The sequence below is a fragment of the Echinops telfairi genome, unplaced genomic scaffold (genome assembly GCF_000313985.2).
Source record: "Echinops telfairi isolate 266 unplaced genomic scaffold, ASM31398v2 ScPeMD7_7468;HRSCAF=8506_0, whole genome shotgun sequence".
In the NCBI taxonomy this organism is placed as follows: Eukaryota; Metazoa; Chordata; class Mammalia; order Afrosoricida; family Tenrecidae; genus Echinops; species Echinops telfairi.
This window is the reverse complement of record NW_022111369.1, coordinates 69,205,956-69,225,231: the sequence shown is the minus strand read 5'-3', so window position 1 is coordinate 69,225,231 and position 19,276 is coordinate 69,205,956. Positions and strand designations below refer to the sequence as shown.

The 19,276-nt window shown below is 35.5% G+C and overlaps 1 protein-coding gene across 1 annotated transcript in view; it reads right to left on the bottom strand.

Moving 5' to 3' along the window:
• Positions 1-19,276, bottom strand: part of CENPC (centromere protein C) — a 62,990-nt gene that overhangs the window by 32,806 nt on the left and 10,908 nt on the right. The window contains exons 3-8 of the mRNA XM_045284191.1: positions 18,629-18,699; positions 17,766-17,860; positions 13,570-13,666; positions 10,308-10,596; positions 5,791-5,982; positions 3,840-4,423 (exon numbers count right to left, since the gene is read on the bottom strand). Of these exons, the coding sequence (XP_045140126.1) occupies positions 3,840-4,423; positions 5,791-5,982; positions 10,308-10,596; positions 13,570-13,666; positions 17,766-17,860; positions 18,629-18,699 (1,328 nt within the window). The remainder of the gene's footprint in view (positions 1-3,839; positions 4,424-5,790; positions 5,983-10,307; positions 10,597-13,569; positions 13,667-17,765; positions 17,861-18,628; positions 18,700-19,276) is intronic.

The window sequence follows — 19,276 nt, the reverse complement described above, 5'->3', positions numbered from 1 at the left end:
TACAAATGTGCTTGACACAACTGATGTATGTATGGATTGTGATAAGACTTGTATGAGCCCCTAATAAAACAATTTTTAAAAAAAGAATATCTTTGTTTTCTTGGTTCTCTTGGGTTGCCCTGCCTAGCCTAACAATATAATGTGTGGGGAGAGTTGGGCATCCCAAAAGCACCAGCAATATGATTTCATGTGGGGGCATAGTTGCCCTGGAGCTGAGCTCAACTATTTAGGTTACTAATCAGTAAGCCATGCCTGTATAATGGAGCTCCAATAGAAACTCTGAACACTAAAGTTCTGCTGAAAATCACTGGCTGGCTCTATCTAATTTTACTGCTTCGCTTTAATCTTATGAAAAGTTAAGACTGGACTAACTACAAAAGGGCAGCTCAAGGTTCATATTAGGTAATTTCAAGGCCTCTGCCCTACACGTGTTTTCTTTTGGCTAATTTTAATCTGCACCCTTTAGCAATAGTAAAAAAATTGTAAATTTTGTAATTATAAAATTTTCTATAAGAAGTTTATAAACAGTGAGTTTTAGAGCTTTCGGGGAGTTCTATGAATTCTTCTAACACATTATTAAACCTAAGAGTGGCTCTAGAGACTCTCAAACTATCTCAATATAGTCATATTCTTTATGTTATATTGGCTTAAAAAGTCACTAATTAGAAGCTGAAGGATGCAAAACAGTAAAAATGACTCACTAAAAAGAAGATGGAACATGACTGACATTTACAAAAGAGAAAGCCTTTATTTCCAAAATAGAAAGGCCCAAGGCAACTTTTTCTCCTTATCGTCAATGGGATTTTTCAAACTCAAACAAAATTAAGTTTGAAAAATCAATTGTTTCGAGCGACATAAAGTCTACATTATAGATTATTTTAAAAGAATGTGAAAATGAGTGATTAAGATCATTAAAAGTTGGATTCTTTTTTAAAAGACTTCCTTAAATATTTTTAGTGATATACTTTTCTTTTGTTTAGCAATATTGAAACAAAAATGAGTCATCTTTAGCCTTCCAACCCATAGAAAACTTGGATCAAGAGAATTTTTATGACACACTAAGTTTCCCCATTAAAATATCTAAAACATTTTCATTAAACCAAAATGTCTTGGTTTGATTGAAAGAATATGGCCTCTAAAGCAGGTGGATCCTGGATCCGTTTTTAAAAACCTGTTTTGAGTAGTAATTCCTACCTTATAGGTGCTCAAAAATAAATAATATTCATACACAAAGTGCCTAATACCTTTAATAAAACCATTCTGAAGAGAGTTCTGTCTATAAGAATAAAACAGCTTCTATAAACTACATGTAAGGAGCCCTGGTGGCACAGAGGTTACCTGTTGGACTGCACAGTCGGCAGTCTTAAACCACCAGCCACACCCTCCCTGGGAGAAAGACAAGACTTTCTACTCCGTTATAGAGTTACTGTGTGGCTTTTGATCTGTTGGGCAGGGATTTGAACTTGGAAGGATTGATCCAGGTTTCCTCCTGGGACCCATTCCCATGCGTAGGTTGAACACAGTTCACTCGAAAGGGGGACCGAACAACCCATGGGTTACAGTCCACAGTGGAAGTATATTTGCATACCTACAGAGAGCTCAGAGTGCTGTGCCACTGGACAAACTGATGCTCCCAGTGTAATCGCCCAGGGGGGTAATTGACAATGTTTTACTTTTTTGTTTCTATGGGTTTTTGTTTTCCTGCCTTCAGTCTGCTTGTTTTTGTTTCTTTGTCTTATTTTTGTTTGTCTTTTGTTGCCTGCTAGTTGGCTAGCTGCTATTGTTCAGGTAGTTTGTCTTATGGGGCTGTGAATTTGTCATAACACAACCACTAAAGTAAACTTGAGTCATGCATATTCCATATCCCAGGAACAAGCAGGTGGATTCTGGGCCCCAAATTAACTCGAGCCCCAATCCAAGAACAGTTAGTTCTGATAACATGGCCCTGCTAACCTTAGTGAAATGGTCACTGAAGATATGGGCGCTACAGCAAAGTGTTGTGAAGAAAACATGCCGCCTGGCTATCAATCTGAATAGTGCCTGGAGTCTTAAAGACTTGTATTTGAACAAGCAGCCATCTAAGAAAGGAGTCAAATAAGTCCATATGGAAGAAGCACACCAGCTAGTGTGATCCACCGATAACAGCAACAAAATTCAAATATGACAAAGTGAAAAGTATCAGAGCCTAAATTACGAACACCCAATTTATAGAAGGCTATGGAGGACAGTAGGAGCCCCGAAACCACCTGTAGAGTATCTAGTAGATTAAGCTGCTGGGATTTCCCCTCTGACCAAAGGCAAGGGTCTCAAGCAGCTTTACTATCAGATAGAGATCATTGTAATCATAATTATACTGGAACAAACTTGATATTTTGTCAGTTGACCTCCCTTATGACCCAGCCTGAAATTGTTCCAGATGCAAATATTTCTAGCTTGTTCCGTGATAAAAATATCTTCCCTGGCCTTTTAAATGTTGATGGTGGTCTTTTCTTTCTTGCTAATTATTTGTATTTTTATCTTTGAATCATTATTATTTTATCCATATCACGATTTTGTTTCTGTTTTCTATTATTTCTGTTGGGTTTCCCAGTTTGTGAAGCACAGAAGTAGCAGATGCATAGAGATAAGGTCTGAGGAAAGGATTTATAGGGGAGTTAGGGGTGGGGGTGAGAGACAGAGAGGGTGAGGGGGTTGGGGAAGCGAATAATGTATGTTGGAAGGGGGAGGGAGCACTAAAACTGATGGTGATTACACAACTCATTTTAAAAGTGATTTAACCATGAAACAAAATAATGATATTCTAAAGTTGATTATGGTAATGATTGTACATCTCTTATTACAATTGAACTACTGAATTGTGTGATATATGGATGAAGTGCCAATAAACTTTAAAAAAGAAGAGTTAGTGTGTCGGAAACCCACAAGGGCAGTTCTACCCTGTAATATAGGGTTGCTATAAGTCAGAATCAACGCTAACAGTGAGATTGAGTTTTTTGAGCTTATTACCTAAATGTGGTACAAAAATAATAGCTTTATCCTTACTTCCTGATTCAGTGCCATCAGCACAAAGCACAATATAGTCTGAAGACATACGCAGGGTGGCCATATGTCCAGGATTGCCAAAGACAATAGTAGTTTATACCTAAACATTTTCTTGCACCTCAAAAGTATCCTAGTTTAGATGACAAATTATATAATCACCCAAGCTATAAAAACTATTGAGATATTTAAATATATACTAAAATAATTCTATATATATATATATATATATAATTCTCCGTGCTTCCATTATTAAAACTGTGTACATATCCCACCACACTTATCATTTCAAGTCTAGCAATCATGTCTAATTAATTTTTGTTAACAGTGCCTAATGCAAAACCTGGTATTGAATGACTACTAGGCAAATAAGTAATTAGTTAAACAACTGAGTATGAGCATTTGTTTCTATAAGAAATAGACCTAAATTATTCTGGATTTTTCCCTCAAAATTTTCTATTTCAATAAAGCTCAAAAATATATGATCCGGTTTTATTAGTGTTCTGATAAGTAACTCATTTATTAGCCTTTCTCCTTTATTTTCTCCTTCTTCCATGCTGCCACAGTAGGAGTTAAACAAAAATCAAGAGTTGGGATCAAATTATATGTAAAACATGGAAATGATAGAAAAGAGCCTGTGGGCTTCTGAGGCTCTGGAGAGATTTAGGTTTACTCTGCTTTCTTCACAAAACACAGCAGGGATATAAAGAAAGGCTGAATTATGGAATTATATGACATGTGAATTATATGCCAATAAAACTGTTCAAAAATTTCTCTGAAGATTTAATATAAATACTTACCTACATATTTTATCTGTTTTTTAGAAGTAGGATCATTTCTCATCTCTTCACCTACTTCCATATTTTGGTCTGAATTTCTTTGTGACTTGTGTTGGGCAGCAAGCAACTTATTTATATTTTTATCATTAGGTTGTTCCCTTTCAAGCTGTTCTTCAACTACATTGGCTTTGACTTTTCTTTTCGGTTGCTTTATAGTCCTTTTATTTCCAGATGACTTTGCTGTATTCTCAGAAAACACTGCATCTTGTGTAGACTTACAATTATACTCCATTTCATCTGCTGAAGAACACAATGGTTCCAATTTCTTTCCTTTAGAGGGTAGAGTGTCCTTTACTGGGTGAGCTTTATCATTTGTCAATGTCTCAACTTCTACATGGTGAAGTAGTCCTCTTGATTTCCTTCCTTGGGGGACTACGATGCTCTCAACAGGGGATACTGCTCGTATCAGGTTTACCTTTCCAGGTATCTTAATCCAAGATTGACTGGCCAAACTTTTCTCTGATTCATCAATTATAAATTCATCTCCCAACAAGTTCACATCATTTGGAGAAGAAGAATGTAGTGGTGCATGCCTAACAACAGAACTAAAAAGAGTATATGACAATAAATAAATAGCTTGCCCCCTAAAAAGGCAGCAACTTTTACCTGTTTAATGAAGGCACTAAATATTAATCTACATAGAAATGACAACATTCTACATAGCATATGAAGAGCAGTTCAAATATCTTCTCAGTTTTCCATTACTCTTAAAACTCCTTCCTTCCTTTGCATTTTTATAACATCTGGTCACCTATTTATAGGCATTATTGGGATCATAGGAGCCTTGGTGGTATCATGGATTATATCCACTGGGGTGCTAACCATAGGATTAGCAATTCAAAATCAGCAGTCTAATTCTGCTCCTGTAAAGATTTAGCCTTGGAAACCCACAGGGGCAGTTCTATTGGGTTGCAACAAGTCAGAATTGACTTAAAGGTAATGAGTTACTGTTGTTAATAGGATCGCAGAATTTTAAAGCTGGAAAGAAGTCTGTAGTTGTATGAGGCTGAGTCAATCCCAATTCATAGCAACCCTATAGGACAGAGAATTTCCCAAGATGAAATTAAAAAAAAAATTCGTTGTGCATTGAATGACGTTTGTTTCAGTAGCAGTTTATCAGTTTTACAATCAACAATTCATACCTTAAGATGAAGATTTTATGGGAATAGATCACCAGGGTTTCCCCCATCCTCACCCCCACCTGTGGCTGGTAGGTCGGAACTTCCAACCTTTTGGATAGCGGCAAAGTACCACTGCATCACCTGGGCTCCTTGAAGGAAGTCCGGATAACTCATACTTGATTGCCCTCACTTATTATTTACTAGCATAAAAAAATAGTCAAACTGCTAAAATTGGTCCATTTGCTTTACTACTTATTTGCAATACATACTAGTTCTCCGTAATTAAAGAAAATGAAGACTTCCCAAATTCCAGTCAACCTAATTCAATGCAATGGCTTCTCTTCTACTTCAATAAAAGGACTTCCTCTTAATCAGTTATTCAAATAAAAAATACCTTAGAATATACCCTTGATGCTATTAAAGTTCAAATCAAGGAAAGATAGCCCTTGTTATCTTCATGTGTCTAAATAGAGCTGCACTCTAGTGTTTACCATGGCAAACCTTGAGAATGCCAGGCCTTTCTTTCAAGGTGCCCCAGGTGAACTCCAACCTCCAACCATTCAGGCATGTCAACTTCTTACACCACCTACAATCTGTCAAAGGTAATTTTGGGGATGAGTCTCAGAAGAAACTATATGCTCTTTACTAATCAGGTAAAATTTCACCATCAACTCAGCTGCCATATTAGTGACCCATTAAAAGATCAATGTTAACAGTAGTATTAACAAACCTTTGATATTGATCAGAGAATTTGAAGAAAAAAGTCTCAAAATACAGTTTAAGTAACTTACCTAGATTCAGTTTTCCTCTTTACGCTTTCTAAAAACAATGCTGAAAAACTTTTTCTAGCTTGTGATTGCATTTCATAGTCTGAAGCTTGTGTTCTTTTCTGAGATGTCCCTGATGACTTTCTCCGTGGCCCTTCTGAAACTTTATCCTCTATTTCTATGTTCTTCGAAATATTGTCGTCTTCGAAGTTTAACCTATATATTGAAAGGTTAAAAGGAAGTTAAGTTGAATGCATTCACAAAGCTTACTAAATCCTGAGTCTTTCTAAACTTCCTTAAGGTAACAATGTAGAGACCACTTGTGTAATTTACTAATTTATAAACTGACATGAAATATATGAGGTAAAATGCTCAAGAAAAACTATTTGTCAAAGAAATAAATAAAAGAGCTGTTAAAAGTATACTCCCCCAAAAACAGATAGCTTAGAGTACTGATTTTCAAACATTTACTGTGCCATTTGCAACATCTAGAGCAGTGGTTCTCAACCTGTGGGTCGTGACCCCTTTGGAGGTCAAACGAACATATTTCCGATGGCCTTAGCGACTGAGACACCGCTCCTCTATCCATCTCCAGACGGGTCTGCCCACATGCGGATATACCGACATATGAGTACCGGGCGTGAAGACTGTTACCCATGCTACACCATACTTCCAAGACAAAATTTCATTTATTTGTCATTAGAAATAAATATTTCGCAATATACAATTACATATTTTTTGTGATTTATCACTATGCTTTAATTATGGTCAATTTATAACAATGAAAATACATATCCTGCATATTAGATATTTACATTACGATTCATAGTAGCAAAATCACAGTTATAAAATAACAACGAAAATAATTTTATGGTTGGGGGTCACCACAACATGAGAAACTGTATGAAAGGTTCGCGATATTAGGAGGGTTGAGAACCACTGATCTAGAGAATGAATGAGTCAAAATTGACTTTAGAGTATTGAATTTGGTTTGGGGAAAGAATCTTATTAAAAAGCAGATTCTGAATCAGAAAGTCTAGGATTGAAGTTTGAGATTAAACATATCTATCAAGTCCCAGATATCACCATTGCTCTTAATCCTTAATTGCAGGCTTTTGTTTTGAATAGCAAATTCTTAGAGCAGGCTTACTGGCTCCAGGAATTGTACAAGAATATAAGCAGGAAGTATACTCATTTCAGTGAAGTTTCCCAAAATGAAGAATCTTGAAAGTCTACTTTGGTTTTTGCAGATTGAAAGAGAAAATCCCAAGAAACGGACCTATACATACCAGTTAACCACAACTCACACCCAACAATATTTATGCCTTACTCCTCTAGAAAGAACTCGATACCAACTGTGCAATTACAAATAACATACGTACTTTTTCTTAGAAAATTATTTCAAGCTCATTAGAAAGAAAACACATTTTGCTATAATCTATACAAAATTTACCTCCAAACTTCTTTAGTGCTCTTTACAGCCTTATTAAATATGAATTGAATATACACTAAGTATATCCTATAGTTTTCTCATAATTTCCCCCCAAGGATACAAAATAATTTAGTATTTGATAAAGTTAGCATTTGAAATCAGCAAGAAAAATTGACTCAGTTTTACTGAGTTATATAACACCTGTATAGCCACTGTGAAGAAAAAAATTTGATTCCTTACACAAAACATGAATATTAACAAGTAAATAGGAAAGACAGATATCAACAGAGACAAACAGAAAAAGAGAAATATTCTAGGAAAATACAGGTGACTAGTTTAATCTCAGGGTGGGGAATGCATTTCAAACAGGATACCTAAATTGAAAGTAATTGAAGAAACTGATGAATTTGACTACATAAAAATTTTACATGCTCTTAATGGGAAAAAAAAATCACAAATTTACTGAGGATTCTCAAAGAAAATACATACATACTAGAAGTCCGAGCAATGCTTAAATGTGGTACCATTTCTCATCTATCAAATGGAGTTCAGAGAATGCTTATACCAGTGTGTGGGTGATGCAGAACAAACATTATGATTAACTGCAGAGCCGTTTGGAAAAATGCATCAAAATTGAAATTTGTGTATTCTTGCACCTGCAATCCATTTCTAGTAGATAAAATTTTAGAAATAAAATGCTTTCCTAGGATATTGATAAGAGTAATGATCCAAATCTGAAGGCGTGAAGGGTGTCAGGTGAAAATTGTTTTGCTCCAGAGTGCAGAAGGCTAGGGGTGATGATGGAAGCCCAAAATACATCTGCAGGATCTACACAGGGAATAGAAATGAGCCTCTAGTGCTTCCGCTGCGACCTGGAGTGAGGGATGGGAATAACCTGGCTGTCAGAGTATTGTAGAGATATGAATGTAGATTAAAACAAACAAAAAATCTGAAGTGAAGGGTTAACACCTTGTCATGATCTTTGTTTTTTACCTATTCACTCTTATTGAACATGGTTTAGGGGAAAATGTTAATGGTTGAAATTTAATCAATCACCTTTTACTGAAGAAATAGAGGATACTAAGAGTAATTTCTTATGTAAATTATTTGCATCATTAATTTCGAGTAAGATTAATTTTACTGCATACATGGTTATTGCTGGCATCTTTTAAAATTTTCTTGGCTACAGATTTTTTTTTTTTTTACTGAAAGTTTATTGCACACTGTTAATACTTTGATAATGATAAAAGTATACAAAACTAGATTGTGTTATGAGTTTTAAAATATTAATGAAAAATATTAATACATGACAAAAATTAGTAAAACTTATTTTTTTGAAAAAAGAGTACAAAAAGTTTTCATCAATTATCTGGGGTTGTTAAGATTTGGTTAAACGCATTACAGAATATCCTTAAAACGGAATATTAATAAACCATGAAAAAGGAATATAAATAAACCATGAAAAAGAAGTTATTTAAAGTCATTGGTATAGAAATATCTCCACTAACTGTAAGCATACATGCTTGTGAGAGTGCCTATGTGTGCATGCTCATCTGTAGAAACATACCTCAGCCCATACACAGAACAATGAACAGAATGAAGGTAAGATATTTCATTGGTATGATTCAATATTGTATAACCAAGTATTTGATGAATTGATGAAAGAATGTCTGAAATAATGCTTACTGTAATAATTACTCCCTGTGGGTAGTAAGTTTTGGGGTACTTATTACTAAATATGTAGCATAATGTGCCTTATCTTTATAGTCAGTCAGTAGGAAGAAAGAAAAATAAAAGTCTGGAAAACCCTATGGTGTGATTCTCATCTTTCATATGGGGTCGCTATAAGTTGGATGAAATTGACTTGACAGAATCCATCAAGATTTTCATTAAGTGAAAATTATGGTAATTTTAAAATGTTACCAATGACTCTCTTTTAGATACACAAAGAACAAGTCACCCTTAGAAGAATCATGAAAGAAATGCAGTAATTAGGATGTAAACATACTTGATTACATAATATTAAAAGTGAGAAAATAACGTATCTGGAGGAGGACCTCCTTGCACCCATTAAGATAGCCAAGAAGCATTTATTGGTACCCATTCTCTTCCAGGAACTGCACCAGCTGCTACCAAGTCAACTCCAAAGTATGGGGTTTCATGTGCATCAGAGTAAACTACACTCCAAAAATGTTTAACTACCAATTTTTCTTTAATCGTTATTTAATTAATTATTTAATTATTATTGTGAACTGGGTGAAAATTTACAGAGCATATCAGTTTTCCACTCAACAATTACACACATTTTGTTCCATGTAATTGTAATTCCTACAATGCAATATCACTTATTCCACTTCTTCCTTGTTTCCATTTCCTGATTCCCTAACTCTTCTGAACTTACTCTTTTGGGCAAATTTAACATTTTGATCCTAAATGGTTGATAATTCTGAAGTGTGCATTCCTGAATAGTGTTACTTTTCCCCTGATAAAGTGGTCTCCTGTTGAGCCACAGGGCTAAATTCAGTTCTAGACTTGAAGGGTAACTAAGAGTCATTCTTGTTCTACTAGTCTCCATCAGACCAGTAAACCTGGTTGTTTCCTAGGGTTTTGCATTTTACTCATTATTTTTCTCCCACTCTTCTAATACGAGCCCTATCAGAGCAGTTAGTAGAGCTAGCTGTCACCATCCAGTTCTGCTCTCTAATTATTTTAATGAGTCTTCAATTTTCATCACTCCTCTCCTCCAAATGGGGAGACCCTGTTATACTTTAGATGGCCACTCACAAGCTTAAGTTCTCTCTCCCCCATTGCTACTCACGAAACTAGACAAACTGCCTGACGTCAATTCCAACTTACTGCAAGAAACCCTATAGGACAGGACAGAACTGCTTCTGTGGGTTTCTGAGACTAAATCTTTAGAGGAGCGGAAAGCCTTGCCTTTCTCCTAAGGAGAAGCTGGTGGTTTAGAATTGCTAACCTAGAATGTTCATAACATCTTAATATTCCTTACTCCTTAAATTAAAAGCCTGACTTTAAAAATTAAAATGCCACCTTTAATATAAAACTAATTTTTTAAAGTAGGATTCATATTATTTAAAAATAAGGTTACCTTTTTTTGGTTTTAAGAGAACTTTTCTTACTTGAAGATAGCATATTAACTGAATTTTCAGAAGTATAAGTCTTTCTCCTTGGGGTTTTAGATGGATTAGCATTTTTTGATGAAGATATCTTTTCATCCAAAAGAACAAAAGATGAACCAATAGATAAGTAAAATTCTTCATCTGATTCACTGTGATGGTCATCTTGTTCTCCACCTGACACATGTTCCGAGTCATACGGATTTTCAAAACCAACACCATCATTTGTTGGAATTTTCTGGTAAACTTCATGAGTGTGAACTAGAAAAAAAAGCATATAAAGATAGGAGTTAAAAAAAAATTCATATTAAAATCAAACGTGCTTTAAAATATAACACTAATTTAACTAGATGTAAACTTAGAAAAGTGATAGGTCTTTAAGGTTAGAATAAAAGATCTGTAACTAAAATATGTAATTACTTTGAAAATTCAGATTTCTGAAATTAATGAAATGAGGTATGCATTTTGTCAAGCCACCTGAAGTTTTAAAATGGCATAAATCTTTAAACATAAAAATTTACAAGGTTACTGATGCATTTTTCATTATTTGAAAAAATATATATACTCTAGTCCCCAGAAAAGAACAAGATGTAAAAAAGAGGAAGCCCCTCAACAAGCTGGATTAACACAGTGACTACAACCACGGGCTCATAGATAAGAGCAACTAGAAGGATGGCACAGGGTTATTGGTGTTTCCTTCTGTTGTACACGGGCCACCGTGAGTTGGAACTGCAATGGCACTAGTAGCAAAAACAATATTCAGCTCAAGTAATGAAATGACCTAGAAAAATTATGATATTCTTTCTTTAGGCTAAATAATCACACATGTCTACATCTCACTGCTGCTAAGTCGATTCTAACTCATAGTGACCCTACATAAGGTTTCTGAGACTATAAATCTTTATAAGAGCAAACAACCTCATCTTTCTCCCATGGGGTTGCCCTTAACCTTAAAATATCAAAGAAATATAAACTAGCTCATAAGTATGCATACTGACTCATACCCTTGAAAAGCAAAGATTTTAAAAAGACGACACCAACAAAACGGTTCTGGAACAAGATGGCATAGACTCCGTTTTCCTCTAAATTGTATACCTTCAAATACAATTATGAACCCTGGAAGCTATGCATCAAGATAATTCTAACAGGACTCTGAAAACTAGAAGGAAGGCAGACTGGTTAAGACCCTCACAATGTGGTGAGTCCCATGGGTTTTCTTTTATTCTCCCATACCCTCCCATGAGAAGCCTTGAGTGATATAGTGATTAAAATATGCAGCTGCTAACTAAAGAGTTGACAATTCAAACCCACTAGATATTCCTCGGGGGAATAAGGGAGTCAGCATCGAAAAAATTACAGCCTTGGAATCTCTATGGGGAAATTCTACTCTGTCTTATGAAGTCACTATTCGTCATTATGAGATAATAACTGGTTTGGTATATGTATCTCTACATAATATATCCTATTTTTTACCCAGAAGGAGCCCCGGTGTGGCACTGTGGGTTCGATGGTTCAAACTCACTAGACAGTCTACCAGAGAAAGGTGAGACTATCTTCTACCACAAAGGTTTATAGTCTCAGAAACCCCATATAGGGTTACTTTGAGTCAGCATTGACTCAATGACAGTGAGTTTAGTGTGGTTTTTGCTTTATATCCAGAACCACTCCCCAATAAGCAAAGGAGAAAGAGACGGACACAAGAAAACTCTGAACTCTCGGACCAAACGATCTGGAGATGGAAACTCTATACTTAAGGTATCACCGCAAGTCCAAGCTCTCAAGGCAGTTCAACAAGTACACCATATCCCTGGGCCATTCATTCCGACCGTTCCTTCATAAATAGTATGGACTGGGAACAGCAATGAAAAAAGCCCATAGCCTAGCCTCTGGGCCCACCCAGGACCCTTGTGCTCCACAATCAAGGACAGCAGGCAAACCAAGAAACCAGCAGTAGTGATATCTTTGACCTTCCTACCCTCTGCTTCAGTGGCCAAGATGACATTTGATCCACTGGCAGTAGCAATATTCCAGACAATCCACCAGCAAACAAGCTGATCATTATCAGAATGCCTGTATTATTCTGTTCACAACCACTTAGTAGCAGCAGGAGACCTAATCCCTGCAGCTTCTGACCCTAACTTCTGCGAAAGGTGACCAAGAACATCAGGCAGCCCAGGAAAGCACTTTCCAATCAATCCAGCTGGCAGCTGTAAGAATAGAGATGGCATCTCAAGAGCACCAAAAATTGAAAAGATCAAAAAGCTATTATGAGGACTGTCAGTGGAATTAAAACCTACAAAAGAAAGCCAGAATCTATACATTAAATAAAGAGAGAAACTGTCTGATAAGATTTAATAAAAGAGTTACCTAACATAATAACCAGAATGTCCATGCTACAACATCAATCATTCCTTATACCATAACAAAAAATGCTCTAGGTCCAGACATGCACAAATTCCTGATCCAGCTACAAGTGCAGTCCCCACCAGAGGCCCACAGTGGCACACCCTGCCAGGCTGGCCTGCTGTATCCAGTGGATACAGCCCTCAGGTTTCATTCAGTAGGTTCCTATGAGCTTAATAGGCTTTTATAGAAGTTGTTCAAAATGAGAGACTGTACAGCGACTACATCCAATTATATAACATCCCATTTCATATGGAGTGAACTATGTATGAAATATAAATGACAAAAAGATTTTAAAAAGCAAATTCAGGTAGTCAATAAACTTATAAAAAGGTGTTCAAACTAAAATGGCAGAATAGATAACTTCATAACTCCCAGACTAGCAAATATCTAGAATAGTATATGTTCAGCAGCCTGAAAGGTACACTCAAACACTACTAGTGATACAGAAAATTCCAATGGCTTCTTCTAAAGTGAACACACATGTATGCATTTATATTTCTTCTTATTCATGAATACCAAGCAAGATGATGGGAGTATTAACTAGCTTTCTCTTTTAAATCTTTGTAGCCACAGATGAAATACTTTTATAATTTTAAAATGTAAATGAAGACAACTTTTAGAAAGTAGCAGCACATATAATTGAGGAAAGAAAAAGAGTAATGAAAGAAAAAAAAGGGGCACTGGACATGGACTTGAAAGAGAATCAAAATCATCTTCATCCACTTCATAATTCTGTAGACTAACCCTGAACTTGTCACTCCATTGATTTGCAATTCTAATCTTCTAAAGGTATCTAGGCAAATAACATCCATGGGGATGCTAACAAACCTGATTTGCTAACATCTTTATTTGGTTCCTTTATTTGAAAACTGTCTTCTTTCTTCCTTGAAGAAACTGGAAGTGATTCTGGATGTGATTTCTGGCACTGAACACAGGAAAATTACACATTAGATCTACTTTAGTAAAATGATCAATTGTTACTATATACAATTGTTTTAAAAATGGGGAGAGAGGGGAGTATAGGATTTAAAAACTACAATCTAGTTTGCAATGCTAAAAACTGAAATGACTACTTTTGAAAACAATTTGGCACTATCAAGCTGAAATGACATATAATACATTTCTAATGACAAAACAATATAGTTCTATAAAGCAAAAAACTATTCACTAATACTGAATAAATTATTGAGGTTACAGAATATCATAAATACAAGGGTGAAAATTAGTAAACCACAGGAGTACATGTAAATGATTACTGACCAAAACAAAAAATGCCCAATTGCTAAAATATAGAGTAATCCCATTTATATAAAACACAAAATAGATTATAAAGAGATATAAAACAAAAGGGATTCATTCTATGCACAAAACCGGGCTGATCAAAGGGCATTATTTCAGAGATAGTTATTGATCAACATCTGGAGCTTGGCTTTCAGAGTATAACCTCCATAGCAATCAGCAAGTTTATGTCTCCTATGTCAAATTGTCTATATTGTTTGTATAAGCAATGTGAATTATAGTGAATACCTCCTTTCCTTCTAGGGGCCTGGAATTTTGGCAGCAGAAGATATCTAAGTCATTCAGCCCATTGCCGTCAAGTTGATTCCAACTCCTAACAACCCTATACAGGGCTTTCCAAGATTATAAACGTTTAAGGGATGAGAATAGGCTCATGTTTCTCTGGTGAAGTGGCTGGTGGTTAGCACTAATCATGTGGTTAGCATTCCAATGCTTGCCCAACAGCTCCTTCAGGGTTCCTTGCCTAAATGTTCAGCCCTCAATAAAAATGAAGTGAGTCTCAAATGGGCAGGAATGATAACACAGGATAATGCATTTCATTGCTAGAGGTAATTGAGTGTATTGTGTGGCCCCTTTGGGGAAGAACATAACGAACCTGTACATGGATTCCTCCAAACTTTGCCTGATGTGTCTTTTTCCATTACCAATTTGGCTGTGTATGCTGACTGTGTGGCCATTATAAATCTCAGCAAGGAGTCAACTATGCTGAATCGTATGGTTCTTACTAGTGAAGCACATTAAGCACACAGATGGTGGTAGGATTTCTGATATATGAGGGGTGAGAATTGTTAACAAATATCAGCACACTTATGTGACGAAAATACAAAGTACAGGTTAAAAATGATGAACATGAAATTCAAGAGTCGTTACCTCTACAAAAAGGGAAAGGAAGAAAAAGAATCAGAAAGGGACACACAGATGATTCAAGGGTATTGGTTATTTTTACACTGAGCATTAACAGTGCGAGTTATGTGTTGAGCTTCTAAGTGCAAGGTCAGCAAGTGAAAATCACCAGCTGCTCCTCAGGAGAAAAATGAGCCTTTCTACTCCCATAAAGGCTTACAGTGTCAGAAACCTGCAGAGGCAGATCTACTCTGTCCTATAAGGTTACTGAGCCAGAAGAAACTCCACGGCAGTGGGTTTGATTTTCAGAATGAGTTCAAAGATGCTTATATAAGTTATTTTAATACCTTACAAGCACTATATAGTTTCTTTTGTAAATTTAAAGTAGGTCAAGACAAATTTTTAAAATTCAGAAAGACAAAATCACATTTAGACAGAAAGTGGGAAGAAAAATTGACAAACCATTTTGTAGGGAAATTTGACAATATTTAATAATTTAATTTCAAACTGTGCATATTCTATAATAATTCCATTTATAACATAAACATAAACAAAGATGCGCATTATATCACTGTTTATGATAATGAAACAACAACCTGAAAATTTACCAAGAAAATTAAATAATGGGTTTACAATTAATATAAACAATTAGAAATCACTCAGTATATAAACTTTGGAATTCAATTCCATAAAGACACAAAGGCAGGTTTTCATTTACTTACTATCTCTCTTGAAACTTCATTAGCTTAAGAGGTTTTAACATGTGTAAGCTCAAAGAACATGAACAGAACAGACAGTTCATCAAAAAGAGCATCCAGACAACTAGCAAACATATGAAGACATGCTCACCACCATTAGTCATCAGAGAGAAGCAAATTAAAACCAAAATGAGATTCCATTTCATCCCTGTGAAAGGGCAATGATCAAAGTAATAGAAAACAACAAATGTTCATGAGACTGTCGGGAAATTGAAACTCTTATACACTGCTAGTGGAACTGTAAAACTGTATTACCATTATGGAATGGTATGGTGCTTCCTCAAAATGCCACCAATAAAACTACCTTATGATCCAACAATCTCACTCCTAGGTGTACAGCCTAGATATAGAAGAGCAGTGACATGAACAGACATGTGAACACATGCCTATTACAGCATTATTCGAAATAACAAACAGAAACAATATAAATGTAAATCAAAAGTTGAATATATAACAAAGTGTGGTATACACATCCAAACTCAAAACTCATTGCCACCGAGTCGATTCCAACTCAGAGCATCCCTATAAGACAAAGCTGAGCTGCTCCTGCAGGTTTCACACACTGTACTTCTTTACAGAATAGAAAGCCTCCTTTCTCCCATGGAGTGCCTGGTGATTCCAAACTGTTGACCTTACAGTTTGCAGCTTAGCGTATAACCACTATGCCACCAACACTCCTTTGGTACATACATACAATGGAATATGAACAGTGATGAATCTGTGAAACCTCTCTGAATGAACCTGGAGATATATGCTGAGTGAAATAAGTCAGTCACAAAGTGACAAATATTGCATGGTCTCACTTTTATAAAAAGTCAAGAAAAAGTATACATATTGACAGCAATGTTTTTTTATCATTAAGAGGTAGTAAACACTTGGGGGGTTTTTTATGATGGGAAAGGCAATTCCAGTATGCATGAAGCTTGCACAACTTAAGGTAAATGAAGACACTAAGAAACAGAACAGAATAAGGGGCAATTTGGTAAATGTTTTAATATACAATTTTACAGCAACAACCACAAATCAAAAAAATAAGTAGAAACATATGCACATATGTATACAGGAAAATACACAATGAATACATGGGTATGCAGGTATAGGTGTATCTGTAGGCTTATGTACATAAATGCATGTGTGTGCTGCATTAACCACATATGGGACAGTTAGGTAACCAAACATCTTATGGGACTGGTTTAGTTGATTTGAAGGCTTAGAACCATAAAGAAACATGTAGGATAGCTCAGCCAATTGGCATAACATATACATCATAGTTCATAAAGATAATGTTCTACAGCCTAGTTTAGTGAATAGTGAATAGGGTCTTAACAGCATGCACATGGCCATCTATCTGTATCTACTTACATGAAATAAAGGAAAATGGAGGAAATCAAAAGCTCAAATAAGAGACCTGTGACAATCTGACAATTGTTATGTTTGATCACATTGATTACATAATTTGATCCATGATTATGTAATTATCCTCCATGCTTGTGATTTACTGTACGGCAAATTTCCATGGAGGTGTAGTCTGTATCAGTACAAAGAAATGCTCTGTCAAAGGTCTTTCAATTCTGCTCATCATGCTCTAACCTCTGGTTCTTAGGACATTAGCTAGCAGCCTGACACTGAATCTGCAGATTTGGGAATTCATCAGCTTCTTCAGCTTGCCACCTGACTTGCTGTTTTGGAGGTTCTGCAGTCCCAGAAACCACTGGAGTCAAGAGAAGTCATTTAGCCTGAAAAAACCTGACTCACAGATGTGGGACTTGGCAGTCTCCACAACTGAATAAGCCATCTCTCTGAAGCAAACCTCTGCCTCTCTCTCTCTTTCTCAATATATAGACAGATAAAATTAAATATGATTCAGTTTTGTTCTTGTAGTGAACTCAGCCTAAGATGGTATCATTTTAGGAAAAAGCAGAAGATAATCATGTTATAAGCTGAAACACAGGAAACATCAAACCAATTTTTTCACAAATACCTCCAAACTTTATAGAAGTATACAATTCAATGTAACAAATTATCCCTTTTAAGAATTACAGATCACTAAAATATACCTCACTATATTATGTGTCGCTTTTAACACTAAAATATTAAACCTACTAGTTCCTCTCTTTGACTCACCTCTCTGTTCGTTGATTGAAGACAACTGTCTTTTTTTTTGGGTGTTGAATGAGAAGTCGATTTAATAGAATCTGCGCTAAAATCACTGGCAAGACCTAAAAGAATGAAATTTTTTTTAATGAAATATGGTGTGATATTTATTGGCTATAATTAAAAGCCCCATGTTCCAGGTGAGATGTCTTTTCTTTCTTCTGACACATTTAGATTAAACAAAGTACAGATCAATTCAATGTCCCTGGAGGCCTCCAGAAGTGGGGGAAGGACAAGTGTCCCTGGAGGCCTCCAGAAGTGGGGGAAGGACAAGTGTCCCTGGAGGCCTCCAGAAGTGGGGGAAGGACAAGTGTCCCTGGAGGCCTCCAGAAGTGGGGGAAGGACAAGTGTCCCTGGAGGCCTCCAGAAGTGGGAGAAGGACAAAATTTTCTAAAAGAAATGTGTGCCAGCTCTTCTTCCAGACTTTGTAAAAAAGCTGCACTTTCATCCTTACTTTCTAATGGTGACCACTTTTTCACCATTTTCTTAAAAAAAGAGTGCAAATCAAAATTATCTCAAATTACCTAGACTTCTGCACACTTATTTCCACTATATGACATATCTTCTCTTTTACATAATTATTTAAGGACTTTCAGACTAATTTAGTGAGAACTAAAATGGATGACATTCTGACCAGCATTATCCAAAGTATACTGGAAAGATATATAAAAGCACATGAACTATTACATATATTTTTCAAAATCTCCAGGAAAATATTTTACTTAAGTTTGAATACTAGAGTACATTTGTTGCATTTGACTACTGAACAATATGACAAATTTATATTTTTATCCATTTCAACCCTCCCACTCCATATAAAAATGAAGCCTTACTTTTTTCTTCAAAACAGTCTTGTAAGATTTCCAAAATATCCTGACCTTGTTCCACATTAATCTTAGGTGCCCTATGGGATGAAAAGAAGGAAAAATGCAACCTTTCATTTCCATAAGATACTTGTTAGTTATAATACTACTCATCTTAAAATGTGTTTTTTCTCCTACTATGAAACATTAATGTGCAATTATGTGAAGTAAACACAAGTACATGAGGATCTAATAGATCCCAAGTATGTGTAGTATGTCACTGACAATTTTTATAATAGTTCTTGATTGAATGGCCATATCTAGAATTGATTTAAATACTAGTGTATCTCAACAAAAACATTTTTAAACAAATCTAATTAATTCTGAAATTTTCCTTTTAAGAAACACTATAGTTGCAAGCATTAACTTTACTTTAAAATATACTCTTCCATACAAGTTCTCAAATTGCATTTTTAATTCAAGATCACTAATCTTAGCATCAGCTTATGAATTAGTATACTTTTTCCTGGTATTTTCTATTTTTTTAAAATCATTTTATTAGGGGCTCATACAACTCTTATCAAAATCCATACACACATCAATTGTGTAAAGCGCATTTGTACATTCATTGCCCTCATCATTCTCAAAACATTTTCTCTCCACTTAAACCCCTGGCAT